Raw genomic sequence first — 19,415 nt, 5'->3', positions numbered from 1 at the left:
TTTAAACGGGAGTTTGGTACGAGCATTGTTAACTCAGAGGCTGTTCAGTTGGGCCGTGTTTTCAGTGCCTTCAGTGGACACACCCCTAGCGTTTCAGAGCAGAGACTTTAAGATTTGTTTGTACATGTATAAACACCGTCACCGTCACCGTTGAATGAAGCCTGTTCCTGTATAGCTTATGAACACTAATACAAGACATTTTCCTCTTTTTTCAACAAGCCCACATAGTGTTGGTTATTGTTAGCAATTTCAGACGTCTGTTCCTTCATAACATTGAACATTCGGGAGGAGCCATCATGTGGCTAAGTTCGTATTTGAAACTGGCAGCCAGTTAGCCTGGTTTGGTAACGTTAGCACTGATTCCTACCACACGCTACTTTTCAGTCATGTTTTTTTTCACACCTCACCTCCTGAGTTTGGCAGCCCCAGCACTTTTGCTGTTTTCCAGACAACTCGGAACTCAAAAATGTACGCCCTCCTACTTGAAAAAGTAAGTTGGAACAGCTCTTGAAATTGGAACTCTGACTGGAAAACTTGGGCCAATTTCATGCACCGAGAAGCAGATGCTCTGATGCCACTCAATATGGCAGTATCCAAGAGAAGTAGGTTTCTAATGGTGTTGAATTAATAAAATTCTCAAAATGAAGACTGTTCACTTAGGCTATATTAATAAATGACACAGGCTATCAGAAACATGTATCATTACTGGTACTTGGTAGGCTATTGTGTGTAACATTCCGACATGTCATGTAAAATATCTAGTGACTTACCTTATCCTCCTCTTTTTCACTGATGTATTTAATTAAACTCTGCTGACGTTGCAAATATTCATATGCTGCCTGCCATAAGAAGATGAGTTTCTCACAGTCAGCCATGTTGATTGTTTGCACTTTGTGTCGTGAGTAGTGGAACACATCAAGCTCGGAATTAGGAATTTTCAATGTGGAAATTTATGACCTCTGAACACACCATTTCTTTCTTGTTTGTCCGTGATAATAGAAACAAGGTCTAGCTAGCTGGCTGTTGTCTCTTTGTCATGGGTTCAGCTGCGGTAATGACAAATAACTAGATTTTCAAAACTCACAGCACAGGGTAGTCCTTTATTCTCAGCATTCTGTGTGTTACCCAGTGACTCCAATCACAACACAGAGTAAAGTCCCAGAGTAACGTAGGAAGTGTTGAAATCACAGATGGGACAAAGCAATGACCAAACATCAGCTCTGCAGCTGGTTGAAAGTCTGTTCGATGGAATTGAAGTGACATTACAAACTATTTTCAGTGCTCGTCAACACCAAAATTGCACCAGTGCTGACATTGTCAGTCAGAATAAAGAATTTACGCCCCTTGGAGAACACTAATATAAATTAAATAACACAATAAAACTTGAATTTCTTCTTTTTGGTAGTTTGGTAATTGCAATTTTGACCAAATAGGTGCACAAGTCAAAAGAAACCCCAAGGATGTACTGACTTCTTAGCAAAAATAAATTTCAATTTCAGTTCAACTTTAAATAAGTACTATGATTCAGGTATGTGTGTGTGCACATACTGTATATGTGTGTGTTTGACTGTGTGTTGTTAGATCCAGCCTTTATGAAAGTGATAAATGAGAAGCCAGTTGGCTTTAATGGGTAGTGGGCCAGCTGTACCAACTCCTCCTCACATGCATCCTCTGGCAAACACAATTAGTCACATTGATCAAGAGAGCAGCAGAACAATGAGTAATACCCCACTGGAACCACCTCTGCGGTTTGGTCGCCACCTTCACTGACCAGACTGGTTGGACATGATGGATAGGCGATGCACAGGAAGCAGGGCCAGTGAATTCATTGATCTCACAAGATCTCTCAAGATCATTGTTAAAAGTAGAGAGAAGATAGAAGAGGAGGGAGACAAGAATTGGTTTCTCTGTGCTGTGGACGGTTTGGTTTTAAAAGTGTGTCATGTAGAGCAGAAAGTATCAAATGACTGTGTCGTGTTTAGTGATGGCAAATGTAAATGATGACATGTGTCCTTAGTTGAGAGAGACACAGCTGCATTTGTCATACCATGCCAGTGGAGGGGGTAGATGCCCCTTTGTCTCTGTCGTCATACTGCTGACTGTTGTGGTCTCTTTCTAACATGTTCAATTCCTCACAGATGTGGTGTTCACTTTTAAGGCATATTCCCTATCATGGCCATTAAACCCATGTAATGGCGCCAAGATGTTCCCAGAGACAGAAGGCGTATGAAACAAAAAGCCTGCTGTGGTACAGTGGAGTGTTCTGAAAACTGAAAAGAAAAACTTCAAATATGTATTTTACCCTTTTCCAATTGCTGAAACCACATGCTGCACAGACTACAGCAACATAAAGCTGTTAAAGTTTTTTAAAACTGCTTCCTCGAAAGAAACCTCAGTGGTGTAACAAATAGCTTGTGGGAATTCAAGTCATGGCAAGCAAAGTTGAAATAAAGATGTGATCTTTTAATCAGACATGTACAACATACTAAAGAACACCAATTGGTATTTTTTTTCTGATTTTAAGAAGCCTTTCTTGCACAGGGAGTAATAGAAAGCGTCTGGATGCATTTGTAGGGTTTTTCTCTTTTCACTGCATTCCTGCTGAGACAATCCTGCAGAGCCTATAGAAAACAGGCCATATACAGTATTTTTCAAACAGCCTGACTCATAAAAAGACAAAAAAAAGGCACGGCTCCTAATGCACACTTTAATGACCGAAGACGGAAGTAATGACATTCAGGCAATAATCTTTCTTCTCTCTGCTGCTCCGCCAATTGACACCAATAACCCGTAGCTGGCTTAATGCCCCGGTTGTGACATGTTAATAATAGTTAGTAATAGCAAATGAAAACTTCCCCTGGGATTTTCTCCCACAGGCAATTATCATGAATGATGACACTTTAACAATAGCTGGATCAGAGCGCTCAACTTTGTCACCATGAGTGAATCCTATTACGCGCCGGCATAATGGTCGTCTGTGAAAACAGAAAGAGAATGAGTATCACAAGGCATCTTTTGGCGCTGGAAAACAAAGCTTATTTCAGGCGTCTGGCCATCTGAGCTGCCCTCTGTGACTGCGTACGAGCCTCAATTGTTTTCTCCTCAGCGAGTAAATGCCCGTCTTAATGTGGTTCTGCAGCTCGGAGAAATAATACCTACTGAAACCCTGTATTTCTGCTGTTTCATAACCTACAAGATTACATTTGCGCTAAATGAGCATACAGACATCAGGACTTTCTGAAGCTTTATTTTGTCATTACACATGCAGTAAAATGGCTCCATGTTATAAACATTTCTGGATTGCTATCAGAGCAGTTTGGAGAACATCTTGAGAGGACGAAGATGCTACTTTGGCTTCGAACAATGAGAGGCTGTTTCAGTTAACTCCAGGCCTCCTTTCCCCACTTTCCTAAAACATAGATAGCTAGTAATTTAGGCAATAAACACATTGGGGAATGGCAGCTCGCCATCCCCTCTCTCTGTCTGTGTGTCTGACTTTTGTAGCATTAAAAGGCCACAAAGAAGTGAGTTGTATTTGTAATGTAGCCATTTAGAAAAACAGGGATGACACATGACATTTAAGATAAGAAGACGGTCGTGTTTTTGGCTTGTGATTCATTCAATGTATGGTTTGAATTTGATTAAACATGCATGTAAAATGTAAGACATACATCTCTGGATTTGAGTGCCAATCTTCCACGACAACTTCCACTAAAAAGACACTTTTCTTGACATAGAAGAGAAAAACCAAAAGGTTGAAGAGCATATTCTTCAGTTTCATAAGGCTCCCTCCTCAACTGGTCAGAGCAAACTACTGAATGAAACAATGTAGCTGGTGTTTCAGAATCATCTGTATCTTATCATTGGAAAAAAATCCCCTAAACAGAAAAACGTGGAGACTTTTCCTTCAAAGAGCCTCCAGAGCGGCTGTTGTCTTTAAAGGAGGAGGGAGATTGCTTTCAGCGGCCTGGGCCTACGACTGGTTCTCATCATTTTGACAATAAAACTCAAGGAGTTGAAACAAAGCAACGTTTCATGAAAAAAAAAAAAAAAAAAAAAAAAGGGGAGAAAAAAAAAAAAGAGGGGGCTAGGATATTCCCGCTGGTCTGCGCTGAATTGTCCCCCTTCCAATGCAACAAGCCAGAGAAGAGCAGAGTGGTGATTTTAGGAGAGCTTTGGAAAAGCTTTTGGAGGCTTAATTCCTCTCTGGCACCCTGGGGCTGAAGGACGGGGGACCAAAGGGCTTGAAACGGTTCAAAGATGAATGAGTGATTGTGCTTTGAATTCCCAGAGGTTTGTTTTCATAGTGTCAGGATTTTATTGCAGCGTTTTGTTCCTTTTTTTATTACAAGCTAAATATGAGTCAAGATCTGACATAGAATACTGAATGAGTTTGCCATGTAGAAAGGGATTCTTATGTTGCAGGAAAAACAATACCTTGCTGACTTCAGGCACTTATTGTTGCTCTAGTGTGGACATAAAGAGCAGTCATGAATATAAGAAATATCAATCAATGAACTCCCGTATTAACATTTGTCTCCATCTAAGATATTCTGTATTAAAAAAAGACTATTAGTTATGTAATGAGGAACGATGGGCAGTGCATGCTTTAACCGACAAGGCTAAAAGATTATTAACACTATTGTATGTATATATTTACAGACAAATCTGTACATTTTTTTTTACACTTTTCTACTGTTAAATGCGTTAGAAAAAGTCAGTTCCTTTAAGAAAATACACCAGTGGTGATTGTCCTCTCACACGTCAGCGCTCATGGAGACCTGACAACCTGGGGTCAGAGTCGATCTCGAAGCGATAGTGGTAACCTTCCCACACCTCCCTGCAGGCGTCACGCATGTCATAGATCCGCTTCTTGATGCCCTTGCGGTTGAGATACAGTACAAAGAGGAAAATGAGGCCAATGAAGCCAAGGACTATACCCAAGAAGACGTATGAGGTCTGCAGAGCAAGGTCCGCACCCGCATCCCTCTGGTGGCATCCCAGAGTCAGCATGCCCACAGCCAGCATGGACGTGTTTCTCATGCTGGCTGGGAAGGCACACACCAGTTCCTCAGCGTCCATAATGCGTCCCTGTGATCTGTTGAGCCACACGGTAAAAGGTTCGATTCCGCATGTGCATGTGAACGGGTTTTCCCCCAGCAGCAGGTCAGCTCTAGGAAGTGAGTCCAGCTCTCGTAAGCCCTCCTCGGTCAACGTCTTGAGGGCGTTGAGGGTCAGATCCAGTTCCTCCAGGCGCTCCAGGCCCGAGAGGGTGGCGTTGTGGATGGCCACTAGGGAGTTGTTGGAAAGCAGGAGCCGCCGCAGGCTTGTCAAGTGGGAGAAGATGCGTGAGGGTAAATAGATGAGGCTGTTGTCAGACAGGTCCAGTCCCTGCAGGTTCCCAAGGGAGCTCCAGCGGAGAGAGGTGGCCAAGTCCATCACTGACGAGTGGTTGTAGAGGGCCCGGCTCAGGTTGAGCTCCCGCAGAGACTGGTTCAGGACGGTGAAGGCTTCGGGGTGAATGACAGCCAGCTGGTTGTTACTCAGATCCAGAGAGCGGAGGCTGCGGAGTCCGGCGAAGGTGTGGGATTCCACCTCGCAAATTCTGGATTTGAGGAGATTTATGAGATGTCATTCACACCTTATAATAACATACATACAGAAAGTGGGGAAATGAACTGATTTTTGCAGACATTGCAGTACTTTGGGTAAAAATTGAACATGGGCATCAATTTAATACACATGGAAGCACACAAATGCTGTTTCTAGCGCAAAAATGTAGAAATCTGCTTAACTATTATATTTCAGGGAGAAGAGGGAACACCTGATGACTGAAAACAGTATTTTGCCACTGACACACATTGTATCAGAGGTCAGGTTTGTCCTGAATGCAGCGTAACGTGTTGGCTTTGCATTAAAGTAAGGCACAGGAGTCTTACCTGTTATTGCTCAGAGACAGGTTGGTCACATTATCCAGCCCTTTGAAAGACTCCGGCCCGATTCGACTTATTTGATTCCCCGTTATGAACAGATTCCTGGTGTATCCGGGGATCCCGGTCGGGATACTCCGCAGGTCTTTGGAGACGCACTTCACGGTGTGAGCCGCCTCTGAGCACTCGCAGCGCGGAGGGCACGACGCGTAAACGGAGCCGAGCAACGTACAGAAAACAATGCGCTGCGCCAGAACCAGCATGTTGGACAGAAACACTCCGAAAGCGGCAAGCAAAAAACGAAAAAAAAAAAAAGAAACGCACAGAGAAGGAGTAAATGAAACGATCAGCTCCTCCAAGACATCATTATCATCTGCTGTCCCGGCTGGGAATGCGCTTCAACTTTGCATCTCTGCGGAGAGTGTGGCCGGGAGGCAGAGTCTGATTTCCATGAGAACAAAACTGGGGGTCGTGCTGATCAGAGGGGGTTTTTGATCCTTTGCCGTGGCTAAGCGGGGCGTCGCTTCTTCTTCAACAATGAAGTTAAAACGACCATCGACTAGTGCAATGATCTGCGGGGAGGGGCTTTACTCTGCCCGCTCTCTGTCCGATCCTCCAGATCTTCCTCTCAGCCTCTGCTGGCATCAGGGATGGATGAGGAGGAGAAAGTGGAGGAGCTGTCAGCTTTCTTTCTCTGCATAATATTCACTATTTTGTCTATGTCAACCTAATATGATAATATGGAAACAATGGGTTACACTCCCTACACCTGAGCAGAGATTTTATTATATTATATAATAATAATAATAAGTTTTCTGTACAAAGGTCACATCAGGGGATGAATATTAGTTTGTAACACTGACCAAATGTATAGTCATTCAATGTTCTACTTTATCCTTGAAATTTTCATTTATATAAAGGTTCCTGAGAGTTTTGTGAATTTCTAGCTGCTGGAATTTCACCTCACTAATAGTGTTTAGTGAATTTGATGTCCCATGTCATTCCCACCTACCCAGGTGGTATGGTAACCAGGTGGGGGAGGGGTGTTTGGGGGCCAGACTGCAAAGCCTTTGATCCTGCTTGTCTTGAATACTGTGATGCTCTGCAGGATAATCGCCATTCACTGAGACTTTTAGCTGATTGATAGTAAAGTATCAAAGCTGCCGATGGCTTCCCTTCCTCCATGTGTATTCTGACAACTTCTAATGATTATTACGAGAAACACTTCTCAGTGTATTTATAGAAACTTCAAGGGGGGGGGGGGGGGGGGTGAGACTTTGTCTTTCACGGCTCAGGGAGACTTGAAATCCTAACATCATCCTTCCTGCTGACAACTTTGATGAAACACAGTTGTCATGATTCAATGATGGAAATCCAAGAAAGACTCACACAAGTTTCTACAATAATAGACATCTTTATTGGTATTATAGCTGTAAGTCATAAACACATTCATAGTTCACACAGTCACTTGCAGGATTCTTAAAATTCCCCATGGGTTATATGATCTGCAGCATAAAAGATATTTTGAGGATTAGAGAAACAAAAGAGGGTTTTGAAATTGCAGACTGGTATAAGTATATATGGATAGTGGCACTAATAATAGCATCCCAACTGTCTTTTGTCAACGGACTCAATTGCTGGGACCACAGGTCTCCACATTCCTGGACCTGGCTCTTGGATACAACAAGGCACCGCAGCAGGCAACGTCTCAACCATTCAAATGATCTCCGCTGAATATGGCATTCTTGCACATGCACTCTGGTAAAGGATCGGCAAACTATTTATCATCCCTTTCTCTAGCTCTCCTCCTAAAACGTTACATATATGTCTATATGTCAGAAGCCGTGATGATGACAATGTTGAACTAAACGTCAAAAGCAAAGTTTCACCGACGGATCTCAAAGAGCTATTCATTCATTACCTTTCATAGCTCGACGTGTAATGAATGAGCTGATTCACTAAAGAACAACTTACATATTCAAAGACACAGTATGAGTTGTTCTCCCACTTTCCAACATTTAGCGTAATTTCAGAGAACCAAGGCTATTTTCACTTCTCTGTTTGTTTTTACAGCTATTTTCCACATCCACGTTTTGGACAGAGATGTAAAAAATGTTGCTGCAGTTTAGGCATAAAGAGCATATTTCCAGATTTTATTTTATTTTATTTTTTTTTTTTAAAACACATGCTACCTTTACTAACATCAATCTAGGGCTACCAGTATGCTACTTGCATCCAAAGTCCAAAAATCGGAATATCCCAATAATTTAAAAGATAAATATTTGAGACTTTGGGGTGTGAGTTTGTATTTACAATAAGAGGAGATTTCCTCTTGACACGCGTTACAAGTGACGAGGACCTCGAAGGCAGAAAAACAGCCTTGAAGTCACAGTAAAAAAAATCAAAAATTAAAAAAAATGTCTTTTTAAGACAGTTTTCACTTTCCAAATTGAGACCAGATTCTGTGTGTGTGTGTGTGTGTGTGTGTGTGTGTGTGTGTGTGTGTGTGTGTGTGTGTGTGTGTGTCCCCTTTGAGAAAATGACTCTGCAGCTCTAATCTACAGAATCTGTAGCTATGGTACAAGCTATTGCATCCAATCAACTAACACAGGCCTGCTACAGTCTGATGCATTATTTATTCCTGCTAAGATTTACCAGCAATCACATAAAACTTGTAATCTTCAGAGATTAAGAGGAAGATGTGGAATAGTACACCTAGAACTGAATCGCTAGGCAGTTAGCTGCCATGATATGCAGCTGATTATTAATCAAGAAGCCACAGTATGAGTCAAACATGAACTTCTCTCTCAGACAACTTCATAGTCTCGCATGCATGCAATACACACGTGCTGGCATGCAATCATATGCTCTCTCTCTCTCTCCAATCACTGCTGTGTGCATGACTAACACACACAATCATACACTCATTCAGGCACGAATCTGCTTCACTGCAGAGCAGAGATATGAAGAAGTGGAGTTAAAAAAAGAACAAAATGAGACTAAATTATTCAGGAGATTAAACTGTTGAGTGAGCGATCAAGTTTGCAAAGTATATAAAGAGCACCTGGTGTACAGTGTGATGTGTGTTCAAATATCTACAGGCAACATGGGTGAAACATACACACACAAGGCCACAGAATATCTGCTTTCCTGATGAGGAGAGCACTGTGTTAGCCCTGAACCCTTACTACAGAAAAAAAAACAAAACAAAACAGATTTGAATTCAAAAGCTCACACTTAAATGACATCTACTTTGGATTATTGCAGGATGTTGGCCAGTGTGTATCAAAGCTTTGTGAAACGGAGCTGACGTTTCACAATGACCTTCCAATCTGATCTGCAGAGGTGGAAAAAAAACAGCAGGAGCGACGCTGGCCGGACGCTGGAGGAGGGGGGGGGGGGACTGGGGATGTTCAGCAGGGGGTGGTGAGCGTGAAAACCTGAGGATCCTGGCTACCTGCTGCTTCTGGCAGCACCGCAGACAAAGAGAGGGCTCAACACTTTTTTTTTTTTTTTTTTTTTCCCTGTTTGATTGCAAACAATGAGGGGATTTGAATCTACTCACGACAGCCATGGCAACTGATTTCAAGTGCCAACCATCAAGTGGAATTGATGTTTTTTTTTTTTTAAAAAACGGGTCAAAACTAAAGCATACAGGGTCTGTAGAAAGAGATCATTTTTAGGCACTGACTCAAGTCAAAATTACTAATGAAAAACAAAACCTCTCTTCGGTTGAACAGAAAGGATTCATCGCTCTGAGGCTTTTCGTTCAATCGTACTGGAATAATCGATGAGCTGTTCCGCTAAAAGAGTTAAATATTCAATGACACAGTTTATGTTGGTCTCCCGCATTTGGCACAAGTATAGAAAACCAGAAGGAGCTTTACTGAGTATCTCCAGGTGTTTTCCACAGCCACGTTCGTTGAGGTTGCTACAGTCGTTGCACTGATGATCTATAGTATGAAAACATTTATTGTAAACCTATTTTTAGTACCATGAGGTGATCCATCTGAAAATACATAATGCAAACACGTCTCTGAGAAAATATTTCTTTTTTTTTTTTAGAAGATGCAGACTTACTGATATCCTACGGAGTTAGACTGATCTAATGCGGTAAGAAAATGCACAAAAATACAAACTGCTCTGGCGTATTTCGGTTTAAGTTGTAGTGCTGTAGAAGAGCTACGTTAAATCAAGCGTGAAATGCGAGAAATTCCCTAGAAAGGCATCTAATTGATTTAACATGTTTGTGCTCTCCAGTAGAAAAAATGGCATTCAGGAAGCACTGAATCAAGGGATTACACTCCCAATCCATTACAAAGTAAGATCATCAAAATCTGAAAGCAAGGCATGAATGTGTTTCCCTCAGAGAATTCAACACTGACCTATCTCTATTCAACTATTAATAAAGCTACCTAACTTCTACACTTTGCAGGTGGTGATGGCTTCAACCTGCTGTTAGGCTTTCTTTAATCATAATCCATTAAGTGTGTTTGTGTGGTCCTGTTAGTCGTAGTGGTGGGGGGATGTTCAGTCCCGTCTCTCCAAAATAAATGACTGAGTATAGATGAATTTCCGTCACTAGGGCATTCCAGCTCCACCGCTGGAGTGATGCCAGTAACAGGTCGCCTCTGCTTTCCACAGACCAAACATGTGTTGGTGTACATGTGTTGGACATCTTCTCTCGGAGGTGAGTAGTCTTTATTTCCTCGGCTGCTTTCTATCGACACCGTGTGATGCCCCCCTCCCCGCCCCCTTGATGTTTAAAAGGTCAGCCCCACATCAGACCTGCGGGGGTTCCACTTTGTCGTGAACCTGCCTCACAGGTCACCGGAGGTTGAGGGCCAGGGCCACTGTAAGGATGATGCCCATCAGCATCAGGAAAGGCAGCCAGGTCTTCAGGAAGCCCGCACAGCTGGATGAAGCAGAGGAGAGAGAGAGAGAGAGAGAGAGAGAGAGAGAGAGAGAGAGAGAGAGAGAGAGAAGAGAGAGAGAGAAGAGAGCGAGAGAAAGATAGAGAGATAATCACATTTTTGTACAATTTCCCCCCCATCCAGTGCCCTGATAGTGCAGGGAAGGCATATGTCATCAATATCACAGTGCTGGCTGTAACCATGGCAACTGTTTCAGTATAGACAGTATGCACTGATGTCACTTTTTCCACACAGAAATCCCATTCACCCCCACAGAGTGAAAAAAAAACAGTGACTGGTATGAATGAAGGGAGCTGTGATAGAAGTAAAAGAACAAACACTGGGATATGTAGTCCATTCCTGCAACGCTAGTATTCAAAATATTTCTGGAGGAATGACCTACATACACTCTCCATGCTCTCTAAGAATCAGGGCTCTCTCTCTTTCTTGTGTCCGACAGATTCAAGGCATACCTGTGAAATCATGCCCGAGCCCCTGGGATCCCAGAGAGAAACCTCATTCACAAGCTTCAGTCCTACTTCTAACAGCGGCTTTGAAGACAGCAGCTGTACATGACGGTACAGGACTTGTGTTGTATCAGCTTTTAAAGCAGACAACGTTCTAGGATTTCTGGGCTGAAGATGCTAATTGCCGATTTTATGTATGAAAGTCTTTGTACATTTAATCATACAATTAAATTGCTAGAATATTTTAAACCACTGCAACTGCATACTGTTCAGTATAACTGTACTGCTACTAGTATTTACTGTGCTTGTGTGGTAGAAACTTGCCTGAGGATGAATGAAACTCTTAATACACAACTTGGTGTCAACAGTTCAGTTACAATGAGACTGAACTTGCAAACGTTTTGCTCAATAATTGTGGAATTTATTTATTCCCTCAGCTAACTAGCTACTAAAATCGGGTATTCTTAAACTACAATATGCTAAAATGAACTGATTAACACAGTTGATGCTGTATGAGAAAACTACAACAGTGCGGTCAGACACTTTCCATTGTGTTAGCACCACTTGTGCACACAGGATTTGACAACAAAACAGTGACTTTAAAGTGCTGACTGTTTGCTTTAATTTGAGGATGTTCACATCCACAGCAGAGGAACTATATAGGACACTTGATATTTTTCCCTGGTGACATTCTGCAAGGTCTGTACTGCAGCCGTCTTCTCTTTGTACTTGTTTCTGCTGTTGAGATGTGCTGATAGGCTTATTGGGTCGCACTGACTGAAGCAGCTAAACATCAATTAAGCCAGTGTTCCAACCAGAAACAGCCCTGTGTTTAAAAAAAAAATACAAGAGGCTCTGCAGCATCAGTTTTCCTTGCTGGACCCAGCAAACAGTTTTTCCAAATACGGGACATGTTCACCTTCCTTACCTGACATGTTTTCCGTGGATCAGAGCGAGGAGGCAAAGGTTAACCATGTTCCACGAGGTGCTGTTTTCATATCGCATCAGATTCAGAGCCATGGCAACGTGTGAGTGACAGTTGTCACAGCAGAGGTTGTGCTATGGAGAAAACAAAGAGTTCAGATCATTACTGGTGTAACTCTTCTATAAAGTACATAAAAGACACAAGACCACTCACTTACCATCCTGTGCTTGTACTCCTCTGAAGCATCGTGCACTGCTGTGTCCCAGGCATTAGAGCCGCTCGCGTAGACTTTGCTAACATCAAGCATCCAGTACCTTCAAATAAAGAGACAAACTTAACTGTATTGTTGTGTTGAACTGATAAGGTTTGGTTCACTAAAATGTCAGCGTAACAACACGTTAACACGTAATCACAACACGTTATTTACTTACTTTGTTGGTCTTCCAAAAGCCATGTTGTCCTCCTGCAAAAAAAAGGGAAAATGTTTAATACTGTTCATGTTGGTTTAAGTGATCATGTGAGTATTAAATGTTTCTTTGATTCATGTGAAGACACAAGTACACTAACACACTTTTGGAGTTTTTACAACCCAGAATACGTAGTTTAGATGGTTTTAGCATTAAGAATCTAGGAAATGTGCCTCCCATCCTGTTTGCTTGTATTCACCATCAAGTTTGTTTGGGTGTAGCAGCCAAATGGGTCCAAGCTACATTTGCTACAATTTAAAATAACATTTGAGTGCTCTAATATGAGTATTTAGGAATTATACTTCTCTACAAGTGTAGATCACAATCTAATATTTCTGAAAAAAATCAAATTGTGGTCAGCTGAATCAACTTTGGGGAAGAAATTAAAGAAATTGTTAAATAGTTCAACTTTTCCATTAGACGGTTGGCTTCATAAAGCATAATTGAATGTGTCAAACCTTTAAGTCAATCCCATTTGGCTCTCACACATCAAGCTTTTAGGCATATTGCTTCACTGTGTGGTTGTGTGTCATTGCTGTTCAATTTGACAAACTGTGTAGGTTTCAAAAATCTGTGTAACAGTTGTAATCTTTGCAGAACAGATAGCTAAAAGTAGGTTTTATACAAAACTCACACTGGGTTTTTATATTCTGTCATGTTTTTGTTTTTTTTCTAACCAAAATCACAATGTTTGGTTTCCATCTTCAGCCAAGAAATCTTCATCAAGCTGAATCAGTGTTTCTGGCCAAAAGTGTCATGAAATACAGCTGTAGGGTTGGGTGTCAAAAGCTTTCAGCTTTTATGGTTTGAGTGTTGGATGCTCAAAACATACAGCAGGTTTTCAGTGGAGAATTCCCAAAGCTATAAGTCAGCACTTTAACCTTATACTAACTGTGTTTCCTCACAACCAGTGAGAGTAAAGTCACTGTACTCTACTCTATACGCCCTGTATATCCATTTTACATACAGCCAACAATATTATCTCAAAAATGATTAATGTAAACCCCACAGCACTATAGTCATTACTCACTGAGACAAAGTATGGTCCGGCGAAGTCGCGGATGACACCGGTGGAAGTGCAGATCCCCATGTGTCCAATGAATGGAAACAGCCATCTGAATAAAAACATGCAAAGTTAACATTACTACTTAAAACAAGCAATAAGCAAACATAATACACCATAGAAAGATGAACACACATGTAAATATTAGTGGACATAATCTCATCTTTGGGCAGATCCAAGAAGGACAAGCTGTGTCAGTCAAGTACTATACCAGGGCTATATCGATGTCATGATATGAGACTACATATCGCCTTAGATTTTGGATATTGTAATATCATGATGTGGCATAAGTGTTGTCTTTTCCTGGTGTTAAAGGCTGCATTACAGTAAAGTGGTGTCATTTTCTGAACTTACCAGACTGTTCTAGCTCTATTATTTGTCTTTACCCACTTAGTCATTATATCACATTACTGATGATTATTTATCAAAATTCTCAGTGTAAATATTTTGTGAAAGTGCCTCATCCCTGCAATATTGTTGCAATATTGATAGAGGTATTTAGTCAAAAATATTGTGATATTTGATTTTGTCCATATAAACCAGCCTTATACTATATTAAATTATTACTAATAATGCTTTAAACTTAGTGTAGTTGGAGGTAAGACTCAAATCCACACATGCCAGGGACTCACATATTACACAACTGTAATCACTGTTGCAATGACAGATGACATCATATTAAGCAAAAGTTTGATTAAAAAATAAAAACAAAACAATGGTTACATATTTTCTGCCACCAACACCACACATTTAGAGAGTCATTGTTTGTGACTAATATACACAACTGTATGATTTTGACAGTTTTGCAAGTTGAAAATGCTTTAGAACAATATTAGAAGAGTAACTTTAAGATTAATGAACTGTAGACAAAGCTTCGGTTTTGTAAAACCGTGTTTTCGTTTTGTTTGGTTCAGTTGGTGTTATTTGTAAAACTGTCTAATCATATATGCACCGAAGTGTCTACTTTACAATTTAACGTTACTCATAAGTTTTCAATATTCTGAGGTGATATTGGTGACTGTGGCTTTTACTAAAAGCGAAGTCACAGACAGATTTATTAAAGTGTATCAGCAACAGGATGCTGCTGTAATGTTACGTCTGGCTGCTAGCTAACGTTAGCTTAACGTCAACGTTAGCTCATGAAGTCGTCACTTCGTCCCATGTCCGACCTGCGACACCGGCGGCGATAACTCACGATAACACGGGGATGGGAGTCCACACAATACAGTACGGATAGCGGCTGGCCTCTGGGTTCATTTTCTCTGACGCTATATGGTAATTCCTCATGGTGTCTTTTTCGACAACATCCGCCATCACCAGCTGTGGAAAATGAACTTCATTTGTCCCACTTACAGCTGTATCAAGTCCACGACAAACACCGAATACAACGGGAAATATAAGATTTAGCCTCAGAATAAAACTGAACATCTGTCCGTTTTTGGTCATAAATATGGGGACAGTCGATGGGGTAAACGCCGTATCTCCAATTAAATATTCGTTGTTATGATTATCTTGGGGAAATAAAAACAGAAGAGGCACAGAGATGTTACATGAATAGCATTGCAATATAGTAGTTCAGCATGCCTTTTAATTTGAAAGAAACCACCGGAAGCTATTGCCCTGTTACTGTTATCTTTTTTGACGGCAACAGCAGCTTCCGGGATCTCTGCGAGCCCGCAAAAGGAACAGATAAGTCCGGTGCAATGTAGACAAACAATAAAACACACAACAGTGCATTTAACATTAATTTCAACTTCAACTTCAACACACACACACACACACACACACACACACACACACACACACACACACACACACACACAGGTTTACCTAAGTCACTTTTGGGGTATTTACATAGACTTATATTCATTTCCTGGAGACTTATCCTCAACTGGTCTTAAATCTGGTTCGTGTCCCTGCATGTGGCTTGAAGTCATAACCCCTAAACCCTGTTTCCCTAAACTAACCTTAACTTTAAACCAGGCCCTCACCCTAAAATTAAAGATTTACATTAAGGGGGCGTGCTTTTTGTCCCCATTAGGGAGGTGAGTCCCCACAACATGAGAAATACCTGGACTACACACACGCACACACACCACTTGCAGGGAAATGACAGCTAACTTTATTTTGTTGGATAATGAAACGGTCAAGTCATTTAGGCTAAAAGTTGGAATGGACGCTGGTTGATTTAACTGTTCAATGCAGGCCAGACATTTACGTGCTAGTAATGCTTATTTTAATCAATCCCTCTTAGAATTAATTATTAGTACACATATATGCATATATAATTTTCTTTTGAGAGTAAAAAGTTATGTGATTTCTGATATATTACATGCAGAATATCCAAAAAAGAGAAAAAATCCAGTTACAAAAATGCATTTATTAGAATTCTGAAGGTGTGAACTATGATACTACTACTAGAGAAGTTACCCAAATAATGAATTGAATCTGTGAGGTTTTTGGTGTAACAGAAAACAGATGCAAAGTATGGGCTTAGAAAAGCATCATAACCAATAAATAATGTGGACAAAAACTGATCAAATGGAAACAAATTTTAACTTTTACGCATCTTTTACCACAGTCAAACCTTGTCACTATACAGTTGAAAGGACTAATCAATAAATAAATAAGTCAATCACCAGCAAATTAATCTGAAAAAAGTGAATCTCTGAAACCAAGCAGCAACCTCTGGGGAAGTGCCAAAACTGCAGGTCCTCGAATGGCCACTTGAGGCTGGCTCCAAAAGCGAGTCATTTCCCATAGACCCCCATGTTAAAATGCCCAACTTTACAGCAGAAATAAACATGTTTACAGTCTGGTACAAAATACGGTTTGTTCTCTATGGCTAATTTCCCCTTTCATGACAACTTTTTATTAAGCTGTAAAGTTGCATAATTTAGGATGTGGCGGCTTTGAGTGACAGGTCGCTAGCCGCTAGGTGGCTTGTTTCAGCAACCAGGCTTCATTCGGCCCACCTCAGCTCCACCTCTTTGCCCATTCTGGATTAGCCGGGAGTTAGGCGGGGTTAAGCACTGCCAAGATGGCGATGGCCAGAGCCACGCACTTTGATCTTCAAAACCACTCTTCAGAAACATTTGGGTGACAGCACAGTGGCTACATCCATATTTTTTACAGTCTATGGTAAAAACACAAAACTGTCTCTGGTTCCAGCTTCTTCTATCTGAGGATTTGCTGTTTTTCTTATGAAATACTGATCAGGCTAAGCAAGACATTTGAAGATGTCACCCTTGCCTTTGGGAAAACTTGAATTACTATTACTTTACTGTTTTTACTTTTTTGGTGTTTGGACCAAGCAAATAGTCAACTAATCAAGCATATAATTGGCAGATTAATCTGTAATAAAATAATCATCAGTTACAGCCATAGTCTTTCTGACTTCATAGGTGTCAAGGGTGATGTGAATTATTTACAAAAGCATCATATATACCAGTGGTTTCCAAACTGGTGTCACGGGAAGATATTGATTCATTTTAAGGAGTTCTGAGCCAAAAAGATTGGTATAGGCAACAATTTCAAATTAGCAATAGTTAACCCTACACTTGATGTACATATGTTGCTTGGATAGCCATAACAACACACAAATATCGGTTATGGCAAAGCAAGTTAGCTCATTTTACACTTATGGAACAAGATTATTGACATATAGATAGATATTCCACACACTGTTTAAGCCTAACTTACAGCATTCCATACTACACAGTGTATGGAATGCTGTCAACTGATCAGGTTAAATTGTTAGACTGATATCTTAACCAGAAAGAAAAGCAAAAACAGTCCTATACATAAGAGAATGATATGATTAGTATCGTAGAGATAATCCTAAAACCTGACTTTATCATTTTTGTGGCAGGAACAGATATTTGTTTGGGCATTGTGCATCATCTGTAGTTTTACTGTGTTGCAGGTCTATTGTTGTTATCCAAATTCAATCCTACCACAAGTGCTTTAATGGGACTTCTATCCAGTTTAGTGCAAAAAAGCCACTATTTGTTTTCATACCAGCACAAAGAGAGCTCTCCAGTACAGTGGAGCCAGAGGGTTGCAGCTATCGAAGCAGTTATCTATGGCAATGGTGGAAATGGAAACAAAGATGAACCCAAGGGATCTGCTGGGGCCCTGTGTACTCCATACTGGGTCCCATTAGATGTGACAGGTGATATATTGTGCGAAGGGCAAAAACAAACTACTCAGCAAAAGCAAGCAGACGTTGATAAACGAAGGCACACTGGGCTCATCATCAGGGAGCGGAGGGAATTCTCCGGCAAAATGCCACCTCGATATCTGGCTGAGCCATCCAACCCAATTAGGCCAGAAGATGTGCTGCTTCTGGGACTGTAACTCGGTGACATGGTATCCTTTTCAGTCAAAGGTTTGAAAAGTAAAATGTCAAGTGTCCGCTAGTTTCCAGTCCAGATCCCTGGACTGTGATTATCCAGCTGCAACATGAAATGAGGGTCTGATTCTACAGTTTTAGAGCCGCATGTGAATTTATCAGAAAGGTTGTATAAAGGAGTAAAGAAGGCAAAAAGTTGTGTTTTTACTGGTTAAAAAAGGCCCTGGTTAGAGACAAAGAAAAACAATTCTGCATGCTGTTAACTATAAAGCCAGCACTTTCTGACATGACACTTAAAAAGCTTCCATGGGGTTAAAAACTCTTCATTAAATGCTAATTAAAACCTTGTGAAATGTGTCACTAAAACACACACACAGATACAACACCATCATGAATCAATCCATTGATTCAGTGTAATTTGTTGATATTGTGATATTGATTTTCTGTTCAATAGTACACCATGCTGCGGCTTTTAGACCTCCTGGGGACAAGAAGGAGGTTACAATTTAAAGGGGACCTATTATGCTTTTCCTTATTTTCTCTCATATACATTATGTTACAACGTCAGATGTTCATATTAAACATGGCCAAATAATGAGGGAAACATATGTAGAAGTTATCCCTGTGAGCAAGAAGCACTGGCCTCAGACTGCTCTGAATACTCGGTTTCCACTGTTTTTTTCTACTTAAAGTCTGGGCTAATGTCAGCTTGTGACAGATTTCTTTATGTGGTCATCTGTTCCATGCACATCGTGCCAGTTCACTGCTCCACTCTGCTAATGTTATGGTGTTTTTCCATTGTTTTGGGGGTAGTCATGCCGAGCCATGACATGAGTCGAGCTGGCATGCTGTGAGTGTTTTTCCATCACACAGCACAGCAAAGTAAAATAAGTAGTTTACCTGTTGGAGGTGTGCTGGTTGTCTGCAGTTCTTCATCAGACATCATCATCACTGCTTGCACTGTTCCTCCCTGCATTATTTTCTCATCAACTCATCCGCTGAACAAAGAACTCCAAATATCTCCATTTGTTGTTGTGTCGATTAGATTTTAGCGCCGCTAACGAAGCTCTGCTAACTTGGTGAGGGAAATTTTTCCTGTAAATTCTTCACAATGAAAGTCTCTCATTATTTAGTAATTCAAAAGCTTTTAATATGAAGCAGTAAAGAAGGACATTTTGGGTTTGCATCGGCAGTAACTTAACACAACTCTGATACGGCTGCTCCTCAACAGGCTTCTGGAAAGCTGGCCAAATCAGAACAGAGCGGGCTCATCTGGAGGGGGGCCTTAAAGAGACA

General features: G+C 41.0%; 2 protein-coding genes and 1 long non-coding RNA gene across 6 annotated transcripts; 1 reads left to right on the top strand and 2 right to left on the bottom strand.

The window, feature by feature from the left end:
• Positions 1-3,180: 3,180 nt before the first annotated feature.
• tpbga (trophoblast glycoprotein a) lies at positions 3,181-6,979 on the bottom strand. Its single transcript, XM_042435541.1, has 2 exons — positions 5,940-6,979; positions 3,181-5,605 (listed from the first exon to the last, which is right to left on the bottom strand). The coding sequence occupies exons 1-2, from the start codon at positions 6,191-6,193 to the stop codon at positions 4,765-4,767; spliced, it is 1,095 nt and encodes a 364-aa protein (XP_042291475.1). The 5' UTR covers positions 6,194-6,979; the 3' UTR covers positions 3,181-4,764.
• Positions 6,980-7,324: 345 nt separating this feature from the next.
• On the bottom strand, positions 7,325-15,138 carry tmem222b (transmembrane protein 222b). Of its 4 annotated transcripts, XM_042435544.1 has the most exons (7): positions 14,961-15,136; positions 13,733-13,817; positions 12,667-12,698; positions 12,453-12,549; positions 12,239-12,369; positions 10,719-10,845; positions 7,325-7,435 (listed from the first exon to the last, which is right to left on the bottom strand). In XM_042435544.1, the coding sequence occupies exons 1-6, from the start codon at positions 15,077-15,079 to the stop codon at positions 10,758-10,760; spliced, it is 552 nt and encodes a 183-aa protein (XP_042291478.1). In that variant the 5' UTR covers positions 15,080-15,136; the 3' UTR covers positions 7,325-7,435; positions 10,719-10,757. The 4 variants fall into 4 exon arrangements, with proteins under 4 accessions (XP_042291478.1, XP_042291476.1, XP_042291480.1 ...); XM_042435542.1 differs by having other exon boundaries at positions 7,325-10,845; XM_042435546.1 differs by lacking the exon at positions 14,961-15,136 and adding an exon at positions 14,935-14,953 and having other exon boundaries at positions 7,325-10,845.
• LOC121912960 lies at positions 10,544-11,562 on the top strand. The gene is made up of 2 exons (XR_006100187.1): positions 10,544-10,620; positions 11,304-11,562. It is a non-coding gene; the product is annotated as an uncharacterized LOC121912960 (long non-coding RNA).
• Positions 15,139-19,415: the final 4,277 nt, after the last annotated feature.

This window comes from Thunnus maccoyii, chromosome 15, assembly GCF_910596095.1.
Source record: "Thunnus maccoyii chromosome 15, fThuMac1.1, whole genome shotgun sequence".
Classification (NCBI taxonomy): domain Eukaryota; kingdom Metazoa; phylum Chordata; class Actinopteri; order Scombriformes; family Scombridae; genus Thunnus; species Thunnus maccoyii.
The sequence above is the reverse complement of the archived record's forward strand: the minus strand, read 5'-3'. Positions and strand labels throughout refer to the sequence as shown.